This window comes from Lytechinus variegatus, chromosome 12, assembly GCF_018143015.1.
Source record: "Lytechinus variegatus isolate NC3 chromosome 12, Lvar_3.0, whole genome shotgun sequence".
NCBI lineage: Eukaryota > Metazoa > Echinodermata > Echinoidea > Temnopleuroida > Toxopneustidae > Lytechinus > Lytechinus variegatus.
In genome coordinates, this window is record NC_054751.1 from 32,221,343 (window position 1) to 32,245,060 (window position 23,718).

Genomic DNA, 23,718 nt, shown 5'->3' on the forward strand with positions numbered 1-23,718 from the left:
TAAAATCATGGAAGTGTTCTGGAGAATTTGGGTTATAAAAGCTTGAGAATGGATCATAGATGAATGAATGGGTTTAAACTTTTTAATGATTGATATCCTTACCGCTCTATCTCTCTCTCTCTCTCTCATTGTCTCTGTCTGTTGCTGCCTTCTGTTCCCCTGTCTGTCCTCTGTCCCCCCTTTCTCTATCTTTCTCCCTCTCTCTTTCTTCAACACTCTCTCTTTGTTTCTGTCTCTCTTTCCTCCCCCTTCCCCCTCTCTTTCTCTTCTCTCTCATCAGAGTCTACAAAGATTGGAGATGATTGAAGGAGAGAAGGTAACAGAATGTCAGAATGCATTACTAGATACACCAGGAACAGAGCTTTTCAATGAATGTAGAATGTAAGTACACTACTAGATACACCGGGAACAGATCTTTTAAGTGAATGTAGAATGTCAGTACATTACTAGATACACCAGGAACAGAGCTTTTCAATGAATGTAGAATGTAAGTACACTACTAGATACACCGGGAACAGATCTTTTAAGTGAATGTAGAATGTCAGTACATTACTAGATACACCAGGAACAGAGCTTTTCAATGAATGTAGAATGTAAGTACACTACTAGATACATCGGGAACAGATCTTTTAAGTGAATGTAGAATGTCAGTACATTACTAGATACACCAGGAACAGAGCTTTTCAATGAATGTAGTACATAACTAGATACACCAAAGGGTCGTTTCATGAAGCTGTTTGTAAGTTTGTAAGAGTGACTTTAAGAACGACTGGTATCCGTTCTTATGCGCTAAACCATCGCCAATGAATATACCATTTACCACAAGAAAGGATCACCAGTCGTTCTTCAAGTCGTTTTTAACTTATGAACAGCTTTATGAAACACCCACCAGGAACAGAGCTTTTCGGTGAATGTAGAACGTGAGTACGTTCAAACATGATTAAGGTCATTTTCGATGGACAGCTGTGTTATTCTCTTTAGAACATTTTGAGAGATGTCTTTAATCTACTTTCCATTATGCTATTTCTGTGCTTTAATTAATACAAGGTCAATCAGAGGCCACACCTGTGGATTCCCTATCGACCTTGATGCTCCTCTCATTGGCCTTGAAATTTGTTGTGCCCCACCCCATATGAGCTGTTTTATGGAAATGTTTCTGAAGAAATACTGTATAGGCCTTGCCCCTAGATAAGCCTCCTGTGTCTGCTCTATACTCTTCATTCATTGATTTTTTTTTCTTTGACTCAATGAATCCAGATCGGCTATGGTTGACTTGTCAAACTTGCAATCTATTTTGAAGATAAGAGATTTGTTTTTGATCTCTATATTCAAATAATTCAGGACACCCAGAATATGTGACATATTGGGGAGCCGGCACCTTTGGATTTTTTTTATTTATTTTTTTTACAGATAACTGGCGCTATACAAATGCTATTAAACGCCATCATCATTATCGCCCTACATAAACGTCCTTGTGTGCATCTTAATATTAGTATGGTTTATACTATTTTTAGTGTCTCCTGAGGAAAATATGTCCATGAAGCCCAACTGCTCATAAAAGCCCATTTCATTTCTTCAGAGAGTTTTTTACATACAGGACTCAAACCATTTACCCCAGTACTTCTTTGCTCAATTATATCATAAATTTGCCTGTATGACGTAATGTTGATATAAATTTAGGAACGAAGTTAGGGGTGGGAGGGGGCAATAGATCGAAGTGAGTAGGTATGGAGAGGGGGAATCCCTCTCCTTTCCCACCTTTATTGAACTGCCTTTTTTCTACGAATGAAAATGGCAATTCATTTAAGTGCATATTTCTTACACTAAGCAGTGAAGTGGCGATGAACTTGTCATATGATTAAACAGTGGAAGCTTGACTATGGATGCTCTTGTGATGTAGATGGTAATTAAACTGATGTGATGTATGTGCCAGGTGTGTTAATTACAACCGTTCAGTATAACATGCTCATTAAATGCATAATGGAATGGTGAATGTGATAATTTCCCGTCAGAAACCAATATCATTACAAGAACCATGTTAACAAAATATTAATGTAACCTGGCATAGGGGACCCATTTAATGTTACTAGTATTTTGTATTGATGTTTGTAATTATGATCAAGGTCGGATTTTCTAGCTTCTTAAAAGTTGCAAAGGAAAGTGTACCCCTCCCCCAATTTATTTGTAATAAAGTTAAACAATAAAAAATAATTAGATAAATGAAATGATCTGTGGACAAAATATTAAAGCATGTAGATATTATAAGATTTAATAAAATTGTCATAACCAGACAAGAAATATTGAAGAGTTTAAATTAAAATTCTGCAATGTTTTATGAGTTTTTTTTTATATGAAACTGAAAAAATTCTTTTTTTTTAAATAGGCATTGATTAAACAAATCTCTTGTATCATCATGATAATATACAAGCATATATAATAATGCTGAAGAAACATACTATATGAAGCAGATTATTGTTTGCATTGTTTCTGTTTTGTAACCGATAAAATCCTTGTTTTGTTTTACAGGTGTCTTTTGATATCTTTTCTATACAAAAACAAAATTTATCACACAAGATTTGCTCTTCCGTTTCAATTTCATACAGTATCTGTTCAAAAAGCTCTGTACCTGGTTTTCTGATAGGATAAGATGGATGTACAGTAGGCAGGCAATATATTGAAATTGTGTTGTTATATGAGGATTATGAATCAAGGTTTTTCTATTTTATGCTTTTGAAAACAAATTGTCCATCTTCCCCTGCAACAAATCCTTGGTGTACTTGAAAGCTTTAGGTAATTTGATTTTCTGGTCACCATGTCCAGAGCTGTATGCCTTCAAAAGCGAGCCAATCTAGATGTAATTGAAATGAGCAGATGTGATCGCTTTAAAAACCCACATATTTCATGCCATCGATTCGCCCAAATACTGATTCCATTTAAATATAATGATTCCCTTTCACATAGAGCACTGCCTGTCTTGCTCTCTAAAAGCAATTTACTTCAGGCGTCCATAGAGGGGAAATTTGTTATTGTAGTTGTAATAAATATTCATCTGTTAGCTTTAGATATGTCATTTAGTTTTTGACTATGTATCAAAATCACTTTCCATGAAAATGTATTATTTTACATTACTGCATGGACCATTTGCGAGGTATAGTCCATGGATTTCTGATCTTGGTTTTGCTCAATGTTGTTTTTATTTTTATAATGCAGTTGTCATTTTGAATATTTTCCTCTTTTATTTATCTGTTGTACCAATAAATTGATTTGATGTTTCAAATAAGCTTGAAATCCTTAAAGAATAACATATTAAGAAATCTGTTGGAGAATTTTGTTGTTATAAAAAGAGTATAATTTGTAGAGTTAACAAAGTATAATATAATTTATTTCAAGTACCAGGTATCACGACTCCCCCATTTAAATAATTATTATCCAAGTAACACCTGCAATATACATTTGTGTGACTTTTTATGCATTTTTCCTGTTTTCACAAATGTTCTTCATCTCATTTTGTTTCCAGAGTTGTAAGAGAATACCTAAAAGGTGAACCATTCAAAGAGTACCAAGATAGTATGTATTACTCCAGATTCTTACAGTGGAAATGGTTAGAAAGGTAAGCTTATTACAGGTCTCTTATGCTACAGTCACCAATACCCATACAAACACTGTACAAATGATTTTTATACATAGCAATAAATGGTATGAAATTGTTTGTATGGCGTTCGTAAAGGTATTTCTGACCGCAGCATTATTTAGTAAGATGGCGAGTAAAGCTAGGTAAATTGTGTGATCTGGTTTAGAGCAAAATTTTTCTTAGTGTTGCCTTTTGAATTTTTATTCTTTGACCTAAAAAAGGTTACAAAAATGTTCATTTGTCTTTGTGGTGTTTTAACAAAAATATGCTTGGTGTTCCAAAATTTGTGGCATGTGGAGGTTCATGTCTATTACAATTACAGTGGTGTTCAATGTCCAAATTTCTTTTGATGATTCTTAGCCTTATTTTCTATTGCTATCATCAACTACGGGTAATTTTTAACATAGATAAAGAATGTCAAGGTTTTGAGAGAAAAAAAATTCCTGTCTCTGCTTTTTCTTTCAATATTGTTTTGTATTATAATTAGAAAAGTGCGTTGTGGAGTTCTAACGTCATGAGCTGAGCGACTTGTCGTCAAATAATTTGATTATGGTTAGCTGATATTCATTCACCATTCCCATTTACCATTTGAAATTACTTTTACATTTGATGAAGCGTGATGCTGTGCACAGTAGTTGAATTATTGCATTGATACTGTGTGTTTTCTAAATTTATTCTACATGAGGGATTTTAGCTTGATTGACATAATTTTCTAATATGTTGGGATGATGCACAAATTGCACGTAGATGCTGCTGGTTAGCACACAAACAAATGCTTTCATAAAGGCATACATGTACATGTATGCTGAAAACAATCTTTGTAAAGATTTTAACCAACAAGTCATCTTATACATCTATATGTGGCTTCAAGAACTTTCAAATAATCCAATCATGTGACTGGTCAAAAGCAGAGAAATGGTTTTGACTGAGCTTGCAAAAAATTCCAATTTATTGCTCTCGGTAGATTTGCATCTTAGATTTTGAATTCAATTTGATGAAGGACATTTTTTAATTCAAAGAAATGTTCAATATCGATGAATTTTGGATCCGAATTGGTAGCCCATTCCAGAAATGTGATCAGCTATTCTTTTAAAGGTATAAAATGTCTATTGACCGACCAGGTAGATAATTATGAATATGAAATTTTAGATATGATAAATGTATTCTGGGAAAAAATCTTGGCAAGGAAAATTTCAAACTTTTTTTTATTCTTTGCAAGGTATTCACATCTCCTTTAGATATCAGTGATACATTTGCAATGTCTATGTACATTGGTAAATCTTTATATAAGAGAATTGAAACGAGCCATGTTTTCTCAAAGCCCTTTTGATAATCACAATGACACAACTATATTTGTAACTGGATTCTCAAACATATTATAGGCTTGAGTCTTACTGGAATATTGGAATCTGTCTGATGTGATCAGATTCTGGTCATTTCATAATTTCTAAGATGCTTCAAACAATTATCTTACAAATTCACAAAATAGGTCATGTGATCTGAATACCATAATATGCCATTTTCTCAGAAAATCAAAACTGACTGTATTTGTGCATCCCAGTGTATCATCATACATGTACACATCATTTCAAGGGTTCCAAGACATTTACTCTGGCGACAATTGCTCTGCTGTAAATTACACACACTAGTAGAATTACCAACTTCAAACCTTGATTTAACACTCGTACATAAAACTCTTTTAGAGCCCTAACCATATATTTTAGACGAAATAAAACCCAGAGCAAAAGTCATGGCACCCATTTCATATCTTGTGTTATTCTGAACCATTGCAAAGGGAATTATGAAATTTATGAATGTAGGTACATGCCATATTGGTAACTGCCCCCTATATGACATAAGAATTTTGAAATTTCTTTGATGGAATTTCATCTTTATTTCACCAGTATTTTTCTCTATTTTTTCTCTGCTTGTATTAAAACCAACTTATTATCAGGGTGAAATTTCTTTGTCATTACATTTATAAATTGGTTACATTGTTGCATTTCTGTGTGAAGAGTTGTATTCATTTCAAAAGTGCAATCTACTCTTCAAATATACAATACAGAGAGTCTCTCTCTAAATGTAAGACCAGAAAGAATGACCCTCCCTTTTCTTTTGTGCCTTCCATGAATATGGAAGTCTGGTTAAAGTGAAAACGACATCTATTTTAGCCAGGCCTCCATCCATCTAAATACATGTAGATCATGTCATCTCAGCTCAGAATAGACATTCTGCATACACACGTATAATTTGCTCTGCTTTTGTGGTCAGTTATTTTGCTATCATTGGGCGCCTTGGACAGGGCATGGTTGATATTTTTCCTCAAGAATTGGACATGACAGTCTTTGAAAATGTTATGCTCTAACTTTTTTAAAATGTCAGGGGGAATGAATAAGCACATTTTTTCAATGAAATTCTCTTTTTATCTTTAATATTCGCTGATTGGTGATTGCACACTGGGTAAGCAAGGTCATATCATTGAAATACTATGTATCTCTTAAGCCAAATTAAAATAGAAGAAATACAATAATGTTGATGATGAGTGGACAAATGCAAATTGGTCTCTGAAGATTGCCCATGATTATCAGTCGGAAAAATAGAAGGATGATTACCTGTTCACATTTTAAATATAAACTCACAATATTCAATGCTATTGTTGTTTCAGTATAAAATTAGAGTGAATGAAAATGGCATCAATAAACAAAAGTATTCGATGTTGTTAAATGCTCATCCGTTCAGGAATTGAGATGGGTTCTCCTAAATCAAACTGGCACATATTTTCATTTAAGGGAAATCTGAAAATAAAATGACTTTAATTTAATGTTGATAGTGGTATAAGTTTGTTGGGCAAACCTTTCTTTCAGGAAGTGATCTGAACATATGTAACCTAAAGTCTCTGGTGGTGACTTATGCCAAGAAGTTCCTTCTCTGCAAATTATGCTAGTTTTGTTTCAAGACCCACTTGTTGATCAAAGTTTCAATCTGGGTCTGTGCATGCCAGCTATATGTAGAATTCTTGGTTCAATAGGAGTATGTAGGTACATGTAGGAAACCTTTGAAACAAGATAGCTTGTGTGAAAACAGAAAAATAAAAGAAACAGATCAACGAAAGTTTGAGAAAAATCAGACAAATAATGAGAAAGTTACAAGCATTTGAATATTGCGATCACTAATTCTGTGGAGATCCTCATATTGGCAATGCGACAAAGATGCGTGATGTCACTTGTGAACAACTCTCCCCCTTACTTAAGTATATATTTCACTTGAACTGCCTCTTTTATCACATCCATCCCCGCCTCCATCAGTAGACCATGTGTTCTTTCTACAGGAGGGCATACAGATTTTTAAAGAATACATCATAGATAAAGAGATTGTATCACCATATTACAGAAAAAGCAAAAAGAGACATTTTGGGGGTATTTTATAGTCCATCAAAGGGAAAGTTGTTCACATTTTACATCACACATCCTTGTCACATTGCCATTGGAAGGATCTCCATGGCATTAGGGATTGCAATATTCAAATGCTCATAACTTTCTCATTATTTGTTTAATTTTTCTCAAACTTTCTTTTTCTGTTTTGACACCTGACACAAACCTACTTCTTCCAAAGGTTTCATTCCCCTATAACTGCTCAGACCCCCCTATGCTCCCAAACTACTCACAGGATAGTCTGTGAGCAAGGTGGATGCTGCATGCTCCCTGCGGATACATTCATAATCATCTTAGAAATTATGCTTTATTATTGAAATTAATATAAGTGATGTGTTTGATGAGGTGAGACTACACTGTACAGTGGGTGTAAGAAAAGCACCGTCTCTACCCGCTGGTCTTGCTTTTATGGTCGGATTTCTTTTTTATCAATTCAGTGCAGGTTTTTTTGTACAAAAGACTGCCACTGGATTTATATCTTTTGGTATTTTCAGGGGCTACTTTTCCCAACCTGCCTAAATCTGGATAAGCTTTTACACAGGTCTGTTTTTATTTCCAGGGCCCTTTTGAGCATTTGGGGGCAAAATTGCCCCGAGTCCCCATATAAATTTTTTCCCTGGTCTAAAGTCTCACAGTATAATATATGTATCGGTCATGTTTCAAAATAAATGTGTAAATGTAATAAAATAATACTCAAAAGAGCAAAGACAATAGTATCAGCCTCAATCTACTCACTGGATAATACAATTTTAAATTGAAATGTTTAACTTGATATGGAATAGTCTGCTTGAAAATAACCTGAAAGGCATTAATTTTGAGTAAATCTATTTGTGTTAATGCCCTTTCTGCATGGTGCAGGATATGTCAAATGTTGCCTCAGGGTAGTTTTCACAAGAGCTTTCTTATCTTAGTGATCATCTGTAAAGAGCACTCTCATCAATGTTGCATCTTTTCCTTGCCTTGCCTTTGGGAATTTTAGATGGGGTAATAATAGAGTTGATTTCTGTTCTTACAAATGCGTATATTGCAGAAGTAGGGGAAAACATGTTGATGATGCAATTGGAAACAATTACTAATGATAATGATTATGATGATGAAAGTGATATTATCAATTTGTTTCTAATCAATGTGGAAATCTTACCAAGCAGAGTTTAAGAAGGAGAACCTATACTGTACATATACATCCATACAGTATGAAGCCTTTCATTCTTAGGGTGTGGCCTATGTCGATTTTCAAATTTAAACAGCAACATGAATCATGATTGAAAACTCAATAACAATTCATCAAACGCTATCAGCAGTGCTCAGTTCAGTGTTGACAATGTAAAGATGTTTATACGTTGATCGTCTTTAAATTTCCTGTGTTCTTTAGTGCAGTTTGAACCATCACAAGAAAGGACAGTTCTGGCATCTGTTTGTGTAGGCTTCCACTACGAGAGCAACTGTAGAGCATTTCAAATCTCAATTGTGTTCCATTTCGCATCCGCGATGCTCATGGTTGTAAAATTTGAGCTGATCGGGTTTACAAACGCATCTTCAAGGTTTAAATTTTCCTTCGAATCATGATTTGAAAGACGTTTACTTTTACGATTGGGAATAGAGGACATTGAACACACCCTTTGTTGCTCATTATATCTTTGTTTTGTAATCATGTTTTCATGTTAATCACGATTCATGTTGCTGTTTAAATTTGGAAACCGGCATTGAACAAGCCCTTAGTCCCAAATGTTGCTTCTACAGTGTAGTTTCATTCCCCCAAAATTGTAGAATTCAGTCAGGATTGAAGTTTGTATTAGGTTTTGTATTGGAGGCCTTAGATAAATGCAGTGTTTTATCAAAGGATCCAGTTAAAATTTCATTAATGAAGAATAACATCCAACAATTGCACATGGACAATGTAAATGTACATAAAAAGGAACACTGCTTTAATGGTGATCCATTGATTGTCATTTTCATGCAAACTGTACTCTTGTGAATACATGGACATTTAGGGCAATATATCCTAATCTGTCCTAGATAGCCCTTGTGATGCTGCGATTGCACCGACATCGCAGACTCCAGACAGATCAAAGCTACATTATTTTGAATGGCATTTAATCGTTAGGTTTGGGGTTGGTTTCTTGTTATTAGTGGCTATAGAGCATTGGAAAAGAGCCCTTTGAGTACACGTACATGTATGTAGATTCAAAACAAGGAGTAAAATTAATAAAAATAAACAGTGGGAGTTATTGATTTTGATGTTCCCAATCTCATCACGTTTCCGTTGAGGAATTCAGTTGCAATTTTGTTATTATTATTATCATCATTATAATTTTGTTTATTGCTTATGACTCCGGTGAAGCCATCTGATACAATCTGAATTACAGTTGTACAAATTGCTTTAAGTTAATTGAAAAACCACTTTGCATCCATCCTCTGTGTACTCCACTTGCATACCTTGAGATGAATAGCTCGCTCAGCAGACACCAGCTGTAGTAAACATCACGCTTAGCACCGATGATGAGATCCCATCAAAGATAGAGAATGGTGATGCTTGGTTGGCTCGTTCCGGGGGAATATCAAAAGCTAATGACCCGTGGTGTGGAGTCTTATGAAGCCCCCTAGCTTTCCAACTGCCGTTACGCATTTGACATTTGCGCCACTCTATAGTCGACTTGTAAATCGGAGGCTGGCGGTTGAAATCTACTCCCAGGCTTTGTACTGTTATGGTTAAAGGGGTTATCACCATGATATCAAGTTGGTTTTCAATGAAAACAGAAAAAAATGAGACATATTGAATTATTGATGAAGGTTTGATGACAATCTATCTGGAGAAGAGAGCTGTGGGTTTTTTCGAGTTTTGATTTTGTGAGACGTCACATGCTAGCTGATCTCCCATATGCCACATGAAGAAAATGCATCATCTCAAATATTTTAGAAGCGAAAAAATTATTCAGCCATTTTGAACCAGTAGAAAATGTACAGTAAATGTGTGAAAAGTAATAATCGTGGTATAATGAATATGTACAGGTATAGTATTTAAAGCTAAATGATTAGTATGTAGTTGCAGTAAAACACTAATTTTGCGGGAAAGTCTGTATCACCAACGATATTATCGTGGATCCAGATCTGGTAAAGTTACATAAACTGAACTTTGTGAAATCATAAAATCTAAGCTGAAATATGATCGCACTGAAGATCGCCAACATTGATAGGCACACGTGGGACAGTGTATTATTATTGCTGGAATAAAGACCCGACGGAAGTGACCGAATCCGCGCTTATATTGCTTATTTCTCAGCAATTACACAATTTCTTCCAGAATCCTTTGGCACATATTTTTTATTCATACAAACAGACACTTGGGTGGTCATTATATTAGATTCTGTAAAAAGTCATTTTGAGATCGTTACCAAAACTTGAATTTATCTTTAAAAGCGAGGCATATTATTACTCTGGCTCTAGCACGACTGTCCTGCATGTTCAGATGCTCAAGTATTCAATGAAATTCCTTCCTACCCGGTACACATTTACTACACTGGGGTGGAGAGTGGCAAATGCAGATACATGTACCTTGCGAAAGGACATGAGTGATACATTGGAATTTGAACAGTTGACCTTGTGGTTCAGTCAAGAGACTTATCCACGAAGTCACAACACCTCTAATATAATATTCCTTTACATTCCTTTACATTACGCACAATTGCCATGAAGGAATTTCTCTATGCAGTGACATATGGGACAGCTACTGTGTTTAATAACTTTAAGAATTAACTCTTATCCTAGATTTTTGCTGAACTATACTGTAGTACAATTCTCTAATTTTTTTTAAAATTTTGATAAACCTCAAGTTGGACTTCCCTGATATTTGAGTGTTTCAGCAATCCTTATCAGAACGTGAAGTTTAACTCTGAGGTCTATTCCCATTTACATGTACAATGTATATTTCATTGTTTTTAGGAGTATGCTCATTCTGTGTTCATGGTGCAAGAGCTTACAACTTATTTTTTAAAATCCATTGTAACGTTTGAATTATTCCTACCTGGTCATATTTCAATGACCCAAGAAAATATAATGCATAGTGTCGAAAGCTGTTGGGTTTTGACCATGACATGAGTATGAAATTACATGTGACATGGATATCAAATTTTAGTAACTGAAAAGTTCCTGGCTGGGGTTTACAATTTCATGACATTCCATACGATATTGTAACTATTTCTCACATGTGGTTTCGTATTGTAGACAGAGATGACCCATGACCTGAAGTTCATTTTTTTCTAAATTGATGAAATTTCATTATAAATTATTCGATGATGGAAACAGATATGTTTGATTTATATTTGACAACATTAAGATGATCAATGTTTATTGCAGCTACACTCAAGACTATTTAAACTATGTATTACTAATGCTCTTTTCTGTTTCTCTCTTCTTTTTATGCTTTCTTTCTTCTGTTTTCCTCTTTTTCCCCGTTTAATTTTTCTCACAATTTTCCATTTTTACCAAAATGCCTCTTTTCTGTCTTCTCTATTTTTCCTTTCATTTTTCTACTTAATCTGTCATTTCCATTTATAACTATTTCTTTTTGTTTCCTCCCTGTTTTCTACTGCCCTCATTCTCTATTCTGTTGTCTTTTCTTACTTATGCCTTCTATTCCTTTCCTAATTTTCTCTTGAATATCTTTCTCATTGTTCTCTTTCTTTTTTACCCATTCTGTTTTTTTCTTCTCTCTTTTGTCTTTCATTTTTGCTATCTTTCGTACATCACATACAGGCAACCAGTAACAAAAAATACCTTCAGGCAATACAGAGTGTTAGGTAAAGGAGGATTCGGTGAGGTGAGTTTTCTATCCGACTGATGAGTGGTCAACTTCCCATTATTTATTTATTTTATTTGTTTATTTTTATTTCTTCATCCATTCATTTATTAATTCATTCAGTCATTCTTTCATGCATTCATTTTGTTCAATTAAAGTGATTGCTTGATTTATTCACTAATGGTAATTGAATGATTTGATGTAAAGTACTATGTATTTATTGATTTATATTTCATTGCAGCTTTTATATTGATTTCAGTCTTTGGAATGAAATAGTCACTAGATATTAGTATGAGTAGATAGTCAATCAAAATGAGGTTTTGATTCAAATTGAGGTGAATTACTCTAATCCTATCATACAATCTACACTCCTGTCCGAGGCTCGGTTCATTGATACAGTGCTCTTGTCACTGCATGTCACTTCAGTTATTTACTTTTTATGACCCTCGTTAGCCCTATAAGATGGGGGGCTTATAGGGGGCTGATTCAGCCCCTCTGAACATTTTTCTCTATTAATCTGCTGTGCAAATTCTTTTTACTGCATTGCTCACTGACTTTTTACTTTCAAGTCTTGCACAACTTTTGAGATCAAAATTGCAAATCCTGGGTATGTGATTTCGAAATTACTCAACATTTTAAGTGTATGCAGACCCCAAATTGCTCAAAAATGAATTTGCATACAAACCCAATGCAGATAGTTTTTTTAGCCAGAATTCATGAAACATTATTTTTCCTTTTACTGATTAAAATCAATTAATTTCATCTTTTTCATGGTCGAATTGAAGTCCCCGACTATTTCCATTGAAAAAAATAATAAAAACCAAAGAAATACATAAGAAATTTAGAAAACAATAAAATACATTAGAAAATAGATGTGAAGTTGAAATTTTTTAAAAATACATTTGATCAGATTCCGAGTAAGAGTCTGTGAACCAAAAAATTAGCATGTTAGGAGCCTGAATTTGTCACATTGAATGAGCTTTAACATTACAGTTAAGGGGGATTTTCCAGGCTCTTAAAGAGCTTTTCAGGGGAGAAATCATCCCAATCCCCCATGTAATTTTTTCCCCTGATATAATTGAAATTTTGTAATTAAAATTGACTTTTTGTACATGAATTGTTGTAGAGTATACAGTTACAATTGATATTATAACTGATTGTGATTTCTATGTGATGGGCCCTGATTTGTTTTCCATCTTAAGACATTTGAATGTTTTCTCTTTGCTAGGTTTGCGCATGTCAGGTCAGATCAACAGGCAAGATGTATGCTTGCAAAAAACTGGAGAAAAAGAGGATAAAGAAGAGGAAAGGAGAGACAATGGCTTTGAACGAGAAAATACTGCTCCAGAGAGTTAATAGTAGATTTGTAGTAAGTATTCTTTGCATGAATAGCAAACACATGATACAATGCACTGCTGGGATGGCAAACACTTGGATTGCCCAAAAAAGTTATGCTCAGACGAGTGAAAAACATGGCTGTCATTACACTGTATTTAGTGGGATAGTCTCTTTTACATGACATGGGGGGTGTTTCACAAAGATTTAAGTATGACTTAGGTCGCACTTAAATGTCGACGCGTACATGATATGTAACGCGCAATCTTATTGATCAATACGCAGTAGTGCGCGTCCTCTTGGCATGATCTGACCAATGCTGTCATTATACTTTTATACTGCGCGCAACTAGACATTTAAGTGCGACTCTAAGTCATACTTAAATCTTTGTGAAACACCCCCCTGGTTGCTTTTTTTTTTTAAATAAAACGTTTTCATTTTACTTTTATTAAAAACAAAAAGTGATTTTCTCAATTTTTTTTTTCACATAAGGTCAACTTTGCATTGAATTTTCTATTTTTATAGTAAAATGTGTGCCATCTTGTGCTTTATCATCATACATCTCTGTAGAGATTTTTTCATCAATTTTATGAACTGCCCCCCCCCCCCCATCGTTATTAATTATATAATTTTCCCTTTTTCTTGTTGACGAGCTGTATTGTGGTTTATAAGAATATTTGCCACTTAAGAAAATAAGACTTGCAAGAAATCATGCTTTTTGGTGATTACTACACGTAGGCCTTCAATTATAATTCTCTTGTTGTTTTCAGCAAAATAATTGTCCGAATTAAAAAAAAAACAAAAGAAAATGAAAGCAGAGATGGCCTCAATGCAATCTTGTCCTTCCACAGGTATTGCAATGATGATGTTATCAGGCTTGAAAATGTCTTTTTATTATTCTTTTTTTATCTTGACTATAATCAGTCAGTGTGAATATGTAATTGGAGAGAAATGGAGGGATGAAAAAGGAGTGAGAAAGAGAGGCACAATGTAATATAGAATGGCCTTGATTTATACGTAAACATATTTTACAAGCTGTAAAAGACAAGTCTCAATCCTGCTCATTTTATTTCTCCAACCTTTTTCTTTATCCTGCATGTCTGTCAAGAATGTTAAAATTTTAAAACCCCTTTGAGGTGGAATGTTGCAGTTTTTTCTTCAAAATTTGAAATAATGATTCCCTATTCATTCAAATTCACCTGAATTTAGGGCTATTGCTTGATAAATCATTGATATAGTTTATTTCTCCGGAAATTTATAAACTTAGTCATTATTAGAAGTTTCTTTAATGTTAACAATGAAAGTGCTGGAATTATCAAAAAGAATTAAGGATTTGTTTTCAATAGATGCATAATTGCAAAGAGTTACCATTGAATAATTAATGGGGAAGTGTTTCATGAACCATCTTGTCAGTTATTTTCTCTGACAAACTTGTTTGAGCCAATCACACAGAAGGATTGTAGTAGATTTGAAAAAAAAACACTATTCGTTAATCCCCCTCCCCCTCCTCGTTCAACTCCATTCTGATGTCATGCTGTCCTCTGGCACAGCTTATGCATGCACTAATCACATGATTATTTATTAACCAATTTTCAACAATCATTTGAAGCCCTATTTGATCAGCTTTTATTCCTCAAATTGGCAACTGCAGTATTTCTCTTTCATGGGTACATTTACCACTTTTAATACACCTGAAATGAATAGAAAAGGATGGAGGATGTATTTCCAAGGTTTTAATAGGAATTTGCAGCTTTGCATGAAGAAAAATGACATCAAAGATTCAGACGTTCCCATTTAATTACCAATCCGATGATTAAAGTAATTATGTCATTTTAAGACTATTTATTGTAAAATCAAAAGATAAATATGCAATTGATGTAATAAAAGTTGGCTGAATATGTGTAGAATATTTTCTCCCTACAGTTTCTTGTAATGTTTTTTTGTCATGCTTTTACATTAAATGTCTGTGAGCGAAGCCACGGAATATGGCCATTTATGGGGAAAAGGAAATTTGCTAGCAAAGTAGTAGGGAGATTAGAAGCAAAATATCCATGTACCTCAATCATTCTTACTCTAATACGCTGTGGACTGTTTATACTTCACATCATGCCCTGAGGACACATCATCCCTTTCTTACTGTGGTGTGTATGCCATCAGATGACCTAGTTATGTATTAGCTTGGCATTTGCTATTATAGAAAAGAGATCACAAAATACCAAGGTTTTTTTTATAGGACTTCTTGCCCCTATACACTGCTTTAGCTTTGATAGCTTCTTTTTACGGTGGTGCTCAAAAGTTAGTGAACCCCACCAGAAAATGAATATATTCAAAGTGAAGTGATCAAGTTCTGCCATGTTTTAGATATTTAAAGTGAGGTGATGAAATATTACATTCAATAAAGTTTGTTTCTCTGGCCTTGCTTAACATTTTAGCGTTATTGTCTACATTAAACACTCAGCATGAAGGAGTGCATTTTGTGGTGGGGTTCACTTTTGAGCACAGCTGTATAGATGAAGAAACCTTAAAAAACACACACACTTTAAGAATATTTCAAGGCTACCCCCTCTCTGGTCCATTCAATCATCATGCATTTTACATATTTATGAATGAATGAATGGAATATTTCACACACCCCATATTTCTGTTATATTTTACAAAAAAAGTGGGACTGAAATTTCATTTTTCTGATAAAAGCTTGACTTCCATTGTAATGCCTATGAAAAAGAACAATTTTAATCTGCAAAGATGTTATTTCAATTTTAGTTGATAACAATAGTACTTGAGAATCACAATGCCTATTCCAGGCATTCATAAGTTCATGCATAAATTTAAGATTATCATCATGAAACATTTGCCTAGCCTGGACATTTTTCACACTTTATGTCATTTTATTATGCATATTTTTGTTGTTGAGAATTGATGATGATGAGACTATAGATATTGCGCCATATAAAAACCTGTGTAAATTTTTTGGCGGATGCCCTTTGATACTACTGTGTATGATACATTGAAGGATCACATTCGTTCATGTATCATGTTAAAAATGCATTATTTGTCAAAGTGCTTGTTTACAGTTCGTAGTTCCTTTCTGCGCATGATCAAAAGATTCTGCACATGATCAGAGGAAGGTCATTTGTACTAAAGTGACGTGGTGGTTTAAAATCTAATGAGATAAGCACCAACTTTGATGTCTTGATTATTCATGTATTCTTTTGAATTGTGGTTTTCATTTACATCCACAAAAAAAAACGACTGCGTCCACGAACGAACGAACTGGTATTTCACAGTTTGCCAAGTACATTGTGCAACATGCTATGATATGCATTCAAAGTAGGAATGCAACAAATACCTTCATAAAGTGTTCATTGGTGTGCTATTCTAGTCACCTGGTCTATTCAATTTCTTCATCCTGCTATGTAAGGCAAGCTTACGTAATATCTTGCTTTGAAATTTGCCTATTATAATGAAAGAAATGAAAGGTCATTTGACCAAAATTGTCCATAAGTAACTACAAACTGGTCTATTGTAGTGCTTACCAAGATACCTCTCTGTGATGTGCTTAGAACTATATGGTCTGCTTCTTATTGTATGCCCCATTTTTATCTATTACTGAGCCTACATGTATAGACCAGTTCGTAGTTACTTCAAGGACAATTTTGGTCAAATGACCTTTCATTTCTTTCATCATGATAGGCAGATTTCAAAGCAAGATATTATGTAAGCTTGCCTTACATAGCAGGATGAAGAAATTGAATAGACCAGGTGACTAGAATGCATATCTTAGCATATGTTGCACAATGTACTTTGTAAACTGTGAAATACCAGTCGTTAGTGGAAGCATTGTTGTTTTTTGTGGATATAAATGAAAACGACAATTCAAAATAATATATGAATAATCAAGACATCAAAGTTGGTGCTTATCTCATTAGATTTTAAAGCACCAAGTCACTTTAGTACAAATGACCTTCTTCTGATCATGTGTAGAATCTTTTGATCATGCGCAGAAAGGAGCTACGAACTGGCTTATTGGTCATCCATAAGTGAGAGCCTACTGGCTGGCCAAAAAATTTAAGCTTTGCAAAGAGGTGGTTCAGGTTTGACCAAAGAGAATTAAGACTGCTCCAATCCAAAGTCACATTTTACCAGCTAAATTTGTTTTACAACATTGGTATGACATAAGTCACAATTTCCTCAGAAATTTCTGACTGGAAAAAAAGGCTGGTTCTCAATTCAGGACAATTTGCAATCAATATGCCTCACCTAAATATTTGACTAGGAGATGGAGGGGGGGGGATATTCCCTGTTTTTTCGTGTGCTTCCTCTAGATCTGCACCTGTGTAGACCAATATCATGAGTTGTTGTGTATGTGGGATTGAGAGGAAGTTATGTGTGGGTGTCCCTTGGGGTCAAAGTTGACTTCCTTCTACCACATTGGTCTTTCCGGGGAGGGGGGGGGGTGGTATTGTTTAAAGGGAGTTCTGGGGATACTGCCTGCTCTGCGAATGACCTGATTCCTTTTTTTATATATATATATATTCAGTCATACATTCTTTTGTTGATTTCTACATTTTACAAAAACAAAATTTGATTGAGGATAGTAAATTTGCTGTTCTAAAGGTTTGATGCTGTGTGTTCTTCTACTGTTTCCATCTTTTACATGTAATGTCTGGCAATTTTGCACATCACTTTTTGTTTACAGTTTATTAATGTAAATCTCGTTTTTTATTCAATAAGATACAGCACTCCATGTTTTTTGTAGTTCTTTCTTCTTTTGTTTAAGATAAAAGCCCTTCAGATACTTATTTTTTTCCACAAATTTAGTGATTGATATAGGAAGGCAATATGTGAGTCACATCAAAAATGGATGAAAATCTGCACACCAAATGCAAAGAATTTTCACCCCAATCCATGAGACTTATGTCTTCCTCCCATCACACATGTTTGATATTTATTAATATTTTAGTATTTTCAGAATTTTGTTGTGCAGATCAATTATGAATTTTGTTCCAAGAAGATTAACAGATCTGTAAGGAATAAAACGAAAGAACAGATTTTCTTCTATGGAAATTAATCAATTTCAAAGCAAGAATTATTAGAAAATAAACAAAGAGTCAATAATATATATTTTTTTGCTTTATAACCATGATGATTCATCTTTTTATAAAGAGCAATAATATACTAAGCATTGGAAAGAGGCTAGCTGGAGTGTATCATGTGTCGTTCATTCATCAGCTTGGCTCGTTATAAATCCATTGAGCGTGTGATCACCGTCATCATGTGCTCGGCAATTGCACGTCCAAATGCCATTTTTGCCAGCTTCACGACGATGTCACGTTACGGTTCAGACTCCGGGTGTCTGAACTGTTCCGGTTGCCTCTCCTAAAAGCTTTGCGTGCGGGTTATCATTAGCATATTTTCCGATTGAGTGCATTGTCTTCATTCCCCTGTGATGGTGTTTATTTGCAACATACAAAGATGGCCATCTCTGGAATTGTTTGATATCAACTCTCCCCCTCTCTTTCGCCATCCTGTCTCCTTTCCCTTCCCCTCTTTTCCCTTCTCACTCTCAAGAAATCTTTGCATCTCTTAAGTATTTGGTAATTTCTCTCTCTCTCTTTCCCTACCATATTTCCCCTTCCCCCTTTCTCATTCCTTTTTCACTTTCTCTTGCATTTCTATATTTTAACAATGAATATCCAATATACTATGAAAATGAATTAGTAAATGTTTATCCTCTCTCTTGTTTTCACCATTCCCTAGCACCACTGTAATAAATGCTATAAATTTTCTATCAAGGCTTGTCTCCTTTGGCGCCCATCTTCCCTCCTGTGTCTTTCTCGTTGTTAAATGTATTGCTCAATACTGGTTCAAGTGAATTCCAATTCTCTTTTTCTATCCCTCCTCTCTTACCCCCCTTTCTATGACAATCTTTAAATAATGCTTACAGTGAGTGTGTATTCATTCTTTGGTGATTTTCAATTTCTTGCACAAGATCAATGCCTTTAATAAAGGATTTGGAAATGTTTCATGAAGGGTGTGTTCACATGACAATGGAGGTACTGCTAATATAGCATTATAGGATATATCTTAGTGTAGTGATTCTGACACTTGCATTGGAATCAGAGGGTTATTTGTTTTGATCCCACCATGGCACTAGCATCCTTTTGCAAGGCATCATTTGTCAAGATGCCACTCTCCATTCAGCTTTGAATGGGTACCCAGGAGGAAGCATAACCAATACATAATAATAATAGGCATTCATATAGCGACATCTATCTAGAAATAATCTATTCCATGGTGCATTGTTAATTATTATTATTTACCTGGCTTTAGCTCAAGCTGCCTTTCAGCGCTCAGTGCGTTCAAGGAATTAATCCTGATGAGTACCCATTCACGTCAACTGGGTTGAGTGCAGCACAATGTGGATGAATTTCTTGATGAAGGAAATTACTCCATGGTTGGGATTCGAACCCACGACCCTCTGTTTCAAAGTCAGATGACTAATCCACTGGGCTACAACGCTCCAATGCAGTATGAATTGCATTGAGCTTCAAAGCTCTTGTGTGTGTGATATAACACACTACTTCACTGGTCCAACATACTCATTCAATGCATGCATTAGTGTATGTATTAATGAAATTACTAGTTGAGGACGATACATATTGAGGCTTCAGTATGACTTTATATCCCAACTCTTTTATTTACATTAAGTACCCTTTTATTGCATAAAACATGCATGAACAGAGGTGTGTTTCATTAATAGTCAGGTCATTGAAACTTTCACTGATATATGTTATAAATGACTGCAATACCTTAAAATGATTGGCAAAGAAAAAATTCAGACAGTGTAAATCAGTGACAAATCTTTTGATGAAATGCTTCTTAGTACTTAGAATGCCTACTAGAATCTGCATACATGATGTGAAGTATGATGGGTGAGTCACACGGTCTCATTCAGGGTATCACTTCCCCATGAATAAATAATCATATGCATATCCATGTAATATGTGTACCTGACTTCTCTCACTCTATCGATGGATGAAGTGTAAGAAATTTATCACAGAATGCAGATTGATTAGGAGTTCGTGCCCAGGGTCCCTTTCCTACAAAGAGGTGCGATTGATTCAATCATTCTTAAATATAGTTAAGAGAGTGCCATTTTGGTTATCATTGCTTTATTCGAGGTTTCTCTCCTCATTTCATCTTAAGTCAGTAATATTCATGCTACCCGGATCAATAATTTCAGATCGAGCCTTTTATTGCACAGTGTATTTTCTTATCAAGATATATTAAATGGAAAATGAAAATTTTGACTTATATGCATATCTGTTTACAGTTGAAACTACTGTAATTCAGCTATCAAATCATTTTTTTTACTTGAACATTTGATATCGATTTATGCCTGTTGGATCAAGTATAGGGGTCCATGCACAGGCCAAAAAAATAATTATTTATTTTTTGGGGCTTCTTTCACAACCTACTAAATCTGAAATGTTGGATAAGCTTTAACATTTCAGTGAGTTAGGATCTGGGGGCTGGGCTCTTTTTTATTTCATTCCAAGCCCCAGTCAAATTTGTCCCTGTCCTTCCCTCTCCAAGGCACATGTAGATATAATACTATATAGATGACGGGGGGGGGGGCACTTCCATTAACGAGTGGATGCCAGACGCGACCAAAGAAACGCGTAAAAAGGATCTCTTTTTCAAGATAGGGCACATTACGTATGTAATGTCATGAGAGTGTCAAAAACGATAAAATACTGAATAAAGGGTATATATTTCGCAAGGAAAGCAACATGTTTATGGTCAAATTTGCGAGGATATGAACAGGACTAAAATGCTTTTCAAGGATGTACTTTTTGCCCCAACACTACATGTTTAGAGTCTGATTTGAGGGAGGTGGGGTGGTACTAAACCGAATGTGTGTAGTAAAGCTGCAATCCGTGACAATAACAATTAAAATATCGCTGTACTTGTTAGGGAGGGGGGGGGTCAATTCAGGGAATACCTGTCAAGGGTACCCGTTTTTTTCCCAATACTTGTTACGGGTAGGGTTTCACACGCCAGTCCTTGTTAAGGGGTGCATTTTCAGAATATGGAAAATACTTGTTTAGGGTGCTTTTGGAGACCCCATGATCACACCTGGTATACACTTGTCAATGGAAGTGCCCTCCCCCCTCCTGGGCAAGATGATCACTGTAAAATATAAAGAAGGATTCTGTTCACTCTAACTTGCATTCTACATCAAAACAAATCCTAATACAATTGACTTCACACCTGTCATTAAAATCATATTTTATGGCAGCAACATTGATGGAATAAATTTCCTTTGATGGAGATTGTGCATGTCGTTACTTGGATACCAACTAGACAACCGATGGATCTAAGACTAGCAAGGCTTTACAACCGTGATACATAATGCAATAATAGTTTTCTTATTCACATACAAGCAAAATAATTCTTCCAAGGTGGTTATGAATTTGCGTACACAGTGTTTGTATGACACATATACCCTATAGTTTAAACCTAGATTATTTACTAAGCTAAGAACCTATATTTCTTTCTCAGGGTTAAAAATGTAAGCTAAAGCAATGGCCATTAATATGCAGAATAAATTCATGTGTATTTTCTTTTATTATTATAGTCGTTATTTTAACTCCTTTATAAGGCATGTTTACATATATCTTGACTTGTCATTTATATTGTGATGAATTTTACAGATCTATATTGTAACGATGATCGCCCTATTTATTATATGATTTATTTACAGATAGAGCTATATAATTCCTGTAGATGGATTTAAAACCAATATTTACAAAAACATAATTTAGAGTGAAGAATTAAGCTATCAATCGGAGAACATCTTGGTCCCGATTCATTAAAAAAATCAAAGATTTTGTGGTAGTTGCCATTATTGTAAAGTTACGGTACATTAATCGTATCTGTGTGAAATGGGGCCCTTATTTGAATCATATTGTTTAATGTGAGCAACTGAAATTTGCTGTATTTTTGGTTAACCCTGCTTTTAAACCGGATATATGCAACGACCATGCTTGCTGGGATAGGTAGCCGTCCCACTTCATGATGTCTTCTGTGTGTTACATGTAGTACACTGTCACATTTCATTGCAGTATAGCACATTATTCTCTTTCAATGACATGACAGCAACCTTATGTTTGGTCATGTGATGCTATATTGTCCAATCATTGAACATATGAAATAAAATGTAATCATGTCTATTCCTTTGGGATGAAAGAATGATTGTATCTTCTCATGAACCTCATTAATGGAGGTGGTGTCAACTTGCAATATAATTGATATTGAACGTCTTGGAACTCTTTACATGTTGTAACATCCCTTCACAACATTTAAAAATCATGAAGATTTTGGCATAGAACAGCTAACCACTTAGTGATTAATGAATGTGCTTGTATGTGGGCTTTAGCATCAGTTTTCAATTTAAATGGTTTTTTTTTTAAAGTTCATCATGTTTATGCTGACTTTTATTGAATTTTAACCAAGTTCAGTGAGATACCCCCTTAAAAATGGCCTCATACCTCATTTTTACTGAAATACTAACAATTTTAGATTTTTTGCAGGATATGACATGCTATGTATTTATTATGTAGAAAGGCTTGCAGGTTTGAATAAAGTGCAAGGCTTTCTTCTTAACATTCTTCCTTTTCTCTTTTGACATTATAGTCACAAATCCTCTGTACGTTCACCTTGTTGAATCTTGGAGGTTGGTCTTGTGAATACTTTTGAGATAAAAGTAGCCCTGTGTGGGGTTCTGACATTAATGATATCATGCTCTATATTGTGAAGTCTTTGAGCTTTAAGGAGGAGGAGGCTCGACTGAAAATTCCTCCCTTTTCCTCTTGATATCACTTATCGTCTTTCTTTCATCAGTTTAAGGTAATTATTGCCTTTGGATGAAAGAAGATGCTCACAATTTAAAGAGATCTGAAATAGTTCCTACTTTCTCTGTTTGATATCACAAACCTTCTTTATTTGTATTTTCTCATCTTCAGGTTAGTCTTGCCTATGCCTTCGAGATGAAAGAAGCCCTGTGTTTGGTCCTGACGATTATGAACGGAGGTGATCTCAAGTTCCACATACACAACATGGGCAGTCCTGGGTTTGAGGAGGAAAGGGCTAGGTTCTACGCGGCTGAGATCCTCTGCGGTCTTGAGGACCTTCATCGATTAAGGATCGTCTACAGGGACATGAAACCTGAGAACATCCTTCTCGATGATGATGGTGAGTCTTATTTAAAGAATCTTAGTTCTGTACTTCAGTTGCATAACAACAAGGGCTAGATCAGACATGGTAATACAAACCTCTGCTATAAAATTATTGTGATAATAGTGCATCCTATGATGGATTTTATTTTCATCCGTAATAGACTGCATAGTGAAGGGATATATGTGAAAATTTGAATAATGAGTTGATCATGTTCTGAGTTCCAGGTGCATAGTTAGAGGGGGGGGGGGGGGGGGGGTGACTGAAGAAGACATAGAAGCACT

The 23,718-nt window shown here is 34.9% G+C and overlaps 1 protein-coding gene across 2 annotated transcripts in view; it reads left to right on the plus strand.

Annotated features, from left to right (window-relative positions):
* LOC121424943 (G protein-coupled receptor kinase 5-like) overlaps window positions 1–23,718 on the plus strand; it is a 79,119-nt gene that overhangs the window by 45,063 nt on the left and 10,338 nt on the right. For both annotated transcript variants that reach the window (XM_041620840.1, XM_041620841.1), the window contains 5 exons: window positions 281–381; window positions 3,518–3,610; window positions 11,815–11,878; window positions 13,086–13,226; window positions 23,224–23,452. In XM_041620840.1, coding sequence (XP_041476774.1) covers window positions 281–381; window positions 3,518–3,610; window positions 11,815–11,878; window positions 13,086–13,226; window positions 23,224–23,452 — 628 coding nt within the window. The remainder of the gene's footprint in view (window positions 1–280; window positions 382–3,517; window positions 3,611–11,814; window positions 11,879–13,085; window positions 13,227–23,223; window positions 23,453–23,718) is intronic.